Source organism: Tupaia chinensis, unplaced genomic scaffold (assembly GCF_000334495.1).
Source record: "Tupaia chinensis unplaced genomic scaffold, TupChi_1.0 Scaffold144262_1, whole genome shotgun sequence".
NCBI classification, from domain to species: Eukaryota; Metazoa; Chordata; class Mammalia; order Scandentia; family Tupaiidae; genus Tupaia; species Tupaia belangeri.
Window position 1 is genome coordinate 647,269 of NW_006204120.1, and position 5,598 is coordinate 652,866.

At 38.3% G+C, this 5,598-nt stretch overlaps 1 protein-coding gene across 2 annotated transcripts in view; it reads right to left on the reverse strand.

Moving 5' to 3' along the window:
- Positions 1-2,174: 2,174 nt before the first annotated feature.
- EPSTI1 (epithelial stromal interaction 1) overlaps positions 2,175-5,598 on the reverse strand; it is a 119,421-nt gene continuing 115,997 nt past the window's right edge. For both annotated transcript variants that reach the window (XM_027767427.1, XM_006166476.3), the window contains exon 12: positions 2,175-2,715. In XM_027767427.1, coding sequence (XP_027623228.1) covers positions 2,707-2,715 — 9 coding nt within the window. In that variant the 3' untranslated portion in view covers positions 2,175-2,706. The remainder of the gene's footprint in view (positions 2,716-5,598) is intronic.

Genomic DNA, 5,598 nt, shown 5'->3' on the forward strand with positions numbered 1-5,598 from the left:
CAATACTAGGGAATATATAGGAACGAAGGCCCTATGGCATACTTCTGGTGGTAATAAATATTGGTGCCACCCTCCAAAAAATCTAACCATATAGATCAAAACCCCTATACTATGGTATAAATGATTATGTCCCCTGCAAATTCGTATGTTGAAATCCTTATCCTCATGGTGAGGGTATTGGTAAGGGAGACCTTTAGGAGGCAATTAGGTCCCTGGGGTAGAGCTCTCAGGAATGGGTTATATACAGTGCCCTTATATAATGGATCTAAGAAAGACCCTTTGTCCCTTCCATCACGTGAGGATACAGCAAGAAGGTGCTATCAGCCAGAAAGCAGGTCCTTACTCGTTATCAAAGCTAGGATCTTGATTTTGGACTTATAGCCTCCAGAACTGTGAGAAATAAATTTGTTCTTTATAAACCACTCAGTCTGAAATATTTTGTCATAGGAGCCTGAACAGACCAAGACACCTTATAAATGTGTATTCCCTTTAATCACCAGTTCTAATTCTAGGTTTTGGTCCTTACCCAAACTTTAGACAAGCATCTGTAAAGATTTTTATCATAAGAACTTCGATACACACACAGATTAAAAATAAAAAAGATCTGAAATGATGCACATAAGATATTAATGTGATTATATTTGAATAAAACTGAAGATCAGTATTTTTTTCTTTTTTTTACTCATTTGTATTGTCTAAAGTTTCTGTAATGAACACATGATTTTTATAACAATTTATTTCTTCTAAAGAGAATACTTTAAAAGCATAGAAATTAGTGACTGGAACTTTGAGATTTCCTATCCACAGTTACCTACAGATCAAATTTTATTCCAGTTGATCCAATGGGGCAGACTGAATGAGAAAAACAAAATGGTGGGCTCCCCCAGGCAGTGACTCTTGCTTCTTCCTTGGTTATTCCTATCTACAGAGAAAATTGTTCAAGGAAGATGTTTATAACCCCACACACATTTGCAATAATTTCAACCATGGAATTACAAATTTCCATACCTATGCAATGTTTGTTTTAATGAAACCAAACACCTGAGCAAAATCTGTGAAAGTATAAGATGTACAAGGCAATATCTTGTACTTCCAAAGTGGCAACTTTCCCAAGAGCTCCACAGTAAGCAAACATTCTTTTCCCCTATCCTTGGGTACAGACTGGAAAATGCAGCAAATAAGAAATACAAAGCCTAGATGCAAAACCCAAAACACCACTGTAAGGTAGCCAGGCTGGCAGGTGTTGGCCGAAACGGCTGCATGCCACACAGTAAAATGCCTGCTGCAGCCACGCATTTACAATCAGTTTGGCAGTGTTTCCAACACAGGCTGAGGGATTTAGATTTCCCCATATAAGGCAATGACAAGAATTTCAAATGGACCAAACATTTCATATTAGTGTCAACAGCACTAGCACAGCTTCAGCTGGCAGAAGAGAGGGAAACCAAAAATATCTGCATTATTTACTCCAGAGAAACTGCCTGAGTGCCATCTGTTCTCAGCTCACCCACTCAACCCAATGTGACCCCTTTCTTCAGTACACCCTTACCCAGCTCTGTGAGCCCCCCAATCATAAGTCTGGGCCCAAGAGATTTAAACCCCAGTGCTTCTCTGAATACAAAAATTTGGAAAGTTAATGCCAATAGAGCAGTTGTTGACACAGATCTCTTCATGCTGCAAAGTTATTACTTGTCCAGTAGCAAAAACAATTTGCCCCTCCAACCTTTATTCTGATGGAATGCAATGCTTCCCCTATATAACATATGTGTGTATAGAGGTGGGTGGTGGCCGGATTACACAGCATGGAAAAATCAATGCGCTTATATTCTTAGGTCTATAAACTGGCTCAAGGTCACAGAAGTTGAATAGGAAAGCCTTAACAATAGGAAATAGGTTGCATAGAGCAAAGACAAGACATTTCTCCATCTATAAACTGCATATAGTGTCTACATTTGGGACTAGTTAATTTTTATAGAAATGTTGGCCTTCCAAGAAATAAACTGTCCCACTCTGATGATCAGGAGGACAGAGTCAGTAAGCAAATCAAGACTAAACAAGATCTAACAGCATTACTGTATTTGATCCATATAAACTATAAAGAAGAATATTAAAATAAAATTCCCTGAGGGAGAAAAAACCTAGATTTTTCATCAAAAATAGAAATGACTCATTTGTACAGAAATATTTTACAATTTATTTGATAAACTTGCTTAAAAGAACATGAGAGATTTCCTTTTTCTTTTGCACATATTCGTATCCTGCACTAAGAAAGTAGAGATTAAAATCTAAAATGACCCCAGTGTCCCCAAACCTGATCTGAGAACTGGATAAGAATCAGTTGCTGAGGGAAAAGCCTGTAGCACCCACAAGCTCTCACAAACTTAAAAGCATCAAGTGATTTCTTCTATATATATATCTCACTCACATCACTCTAATTATACTTCCAATAAGAGGCAAAACCAATTAGAAAAATAATGTAACATTCCACTGGCAGTAGAGATTAAATATGAGTTCAGTAATCAGTGCCTGCAAACATGCGTAAATAATGACAGGAAGAAACTGGTCAGCCCCAACTGCTCATTGGAATGGGTGGGCAGTTGAAATCAAGGAGCAAACAGTCAGGCCCAACAAAATCACATTAAGGAAAAGCATCTCATGAGGTTTTTGAAGGTCAGTTGACGAGGCTCTGATGGACGTAAATATTTCTCAAATACCCTGCAAGAAAAGAAAACAAAAATTACCACAAGTAGCAAAATAAAACTTAACACTTTTGTAGTCCAAAATGAAGTTTCTTCAAAAAACACTCTTCACTGTATTAGGGTAAAATATCCATTTTTTCATGAGTTAAAGTACCAGTGAAATGATTTAATTTTTTTTTTTTGAGAGGTTTTCGCTATAGGGCGCGTGCACTTGCCAGACAGACAGAGAGAGACAGAGAGGCAGAAAGCGAGAAATCACCCCCCAGGGGGGATGGCCACACCGCAATCCCTTCTCCTCCATTCTCCTCTCGGGATCTTGGGCACGCACGCACATGCGCCCGGCATGAATTTTAAGCCACCGGGTCCGGGATGTGAACCATGGTTGACTACGTGGGAGTCCAGCAACATAGCCGTTACGCTAACTGCTGGTCCCATAATGATTTAATTTTTAAGCCACATTGCACTTGAATCACAAAATAGTCTCTGTCAATAACAAAATGGCTTGTCAAGCAACACCTCATTGGCTGTGCTCTAAGAGGTAGGCTAACAGGGGTCACAAATAATAGTGTTCATAAATGTCACCTATCTCCACAGTTTGAGCAAGGGCAGGATGAATACAATACAAAGCAGAACAATTTAAATGGAAATGTATCAAGGAGTGTTATACTGTATTATGCAGCAGGAAGGTGACTTCTAAGGGGACCCTGAGGCAGGGAGATAGACTAACTAATGAGTCCCCAACCCACACCATGTACAAAGGGTCAAGAAATCTCCATCAATGCTGGGCCAAGCTACATTTAGGATACAGACTATTGCTGTTTTTTCTAACACTAGGAAAATAAACTCTCAGGTTGCCTCACAGGTCATGGCAAATGTTCAACTGCCCTTGAAAGGACTGAAGAGTTTCCGTAGCATTCCAAAGGACCTTGTCTACCTGTGTCAAAGAAAATATTGAAAGTGATCTTTTAAGTGTCCTCCCATGGGTTCCTCATAAAAATTAATAGGTAACCCTTGAAAATCAAAGTGCATTTTAAAAATATAAAAGCAATTTTAGATGATTGAAGAATTAATGATATATTAGAGAATATAAGGAGACTGTGATTTAAGCTGAAAATGGTTTAAAAAATAAAGATCAATCCAGTCTGTCTATTCAACATACTCTTATTGAGATGGCTCACTACTTAAGTGTCTTGATGATATTTCAAGAATCAGCTTTTTGGGACCAGCAGATGGCATAGCAGTTACATTGCTAGACTCCCATATGGCCGACCATGGTTCAAGTCGCAGTCCTGGTGGCTTGAAAATCAAACTGATTGCATGTGTGTGCATTCTCAAGATCCTGGAAAGAGGATGGAGGGGAAGGGATTAAAGCATGACCATCACTCCTGGAGCAGGGGGGTAATTTCTCATTTTTCTTCTCATGGTCTCTGTCTCTCTCCCCAGTGACCACATGTACCCTAAGGCAAAAACCTCTAAAAAAAGAATCAACTTTACTTTCCATGGCTTTTATCATATTTTCTGCCTTCCTCTTTTTTTTTTTCCTCTTTCCTGGACTTTTTACCAGTCCCAATATATCCTTTAGGTTCCATCTATGAGTTAGGGCACAGTTTTCCTCTTATTCCTTGTAGAAGCTTGTTCTCATCTATCAATTTAAAAAATGACATGTTCTTGATGTACCACACATACCGACTTTTGACCATTTGTTATTTCCAATACATGTTATTAATAAAACTTTAGTTTATGGTTTCTTTTCTGACTTCTATATGGTACCTTTTGATGAACAAATGTATTTTTTAATTAATTTATTTTTCCTAGTTTTTAAAATATTTTTTTCACTTTTTTATTCCATTTTCTTTAATACATCCAATCACATTATTTAGCTTACAAAATGAATATTTCAACAGGTGAACATTTCTTCCTAGTCCAGTTGATAAAACTACAAAATATCTTCAACAGAATATACCACAATTCTTTGTCCCAGTAATGCTTCGCCTCCTTATTTTTCTTCTAAATGTCCTTCCTTAGACCCTACTCTTTCACACACACTATATCTGGTATTTATATCCATATACTGTGTTTCTATATCCTTTAGACAATCAATTTCAGTCATAGAGTTCGGACACAGTATATATTAAGTATATTGTATATACAATGTCTCTCCTTCATAGCTTGGCTTGCTTCACTCAGCAGTAAATCCTCCATATTCATCCACTTCCCGTCAAAAGCCAGGATTTTGTTGTTTTTTTTTATGGCTGAATAGTATTCCATCGAGTATATGTGCCACAGTTTTTCTAGCCACTCATCTGTTCATGGGTATTTGGGTTGGTTCTATGACTTAGCAATTGTGAATAGAGCCTCAATAAACATTGATGTTGAAGGACTTTTCCGATTAAGTATTCTTCTGTCCTTTGGGTAGATACCAAGGAGTGGGATTGCTGGATCATATGGTAGTTCTATTTGTAGATTTTTGAGGAATCTCCAAATTGTTCTCCACTGGCTGGACCAATTTACATTCCCACCAGCAGTGTAAGAGCATTCCCTTTTCACCACACCCCGCCAGCACTTATCTTCTTTTTTTTTTTTTAATATTCATTCTGACTGGGTTTAGGTGGTATCTCATTGTGGTTTTGATCTGCATTTCCATTACAATGAGGGATATTGAGCATTTTTTCATATGCCTTTTAGCTATTCGTATGTCATCTTTAGAGTGTGTTTTTTGTTTGTTTTTTTTTGGAGAGGTTTTCGCTATAGGGCGCGTGTGCTCACCAGATAGACAGAGAGAGACATAGAGATAAAAAGCGAGAAGTCACCCCCCGGGGGGATGGTCATGCCGCAATCCCTTCTCCTCCATTCTCCTCTCGGGATCTTGGGTACGCATGCACACGTGCCTGGTGTGAGT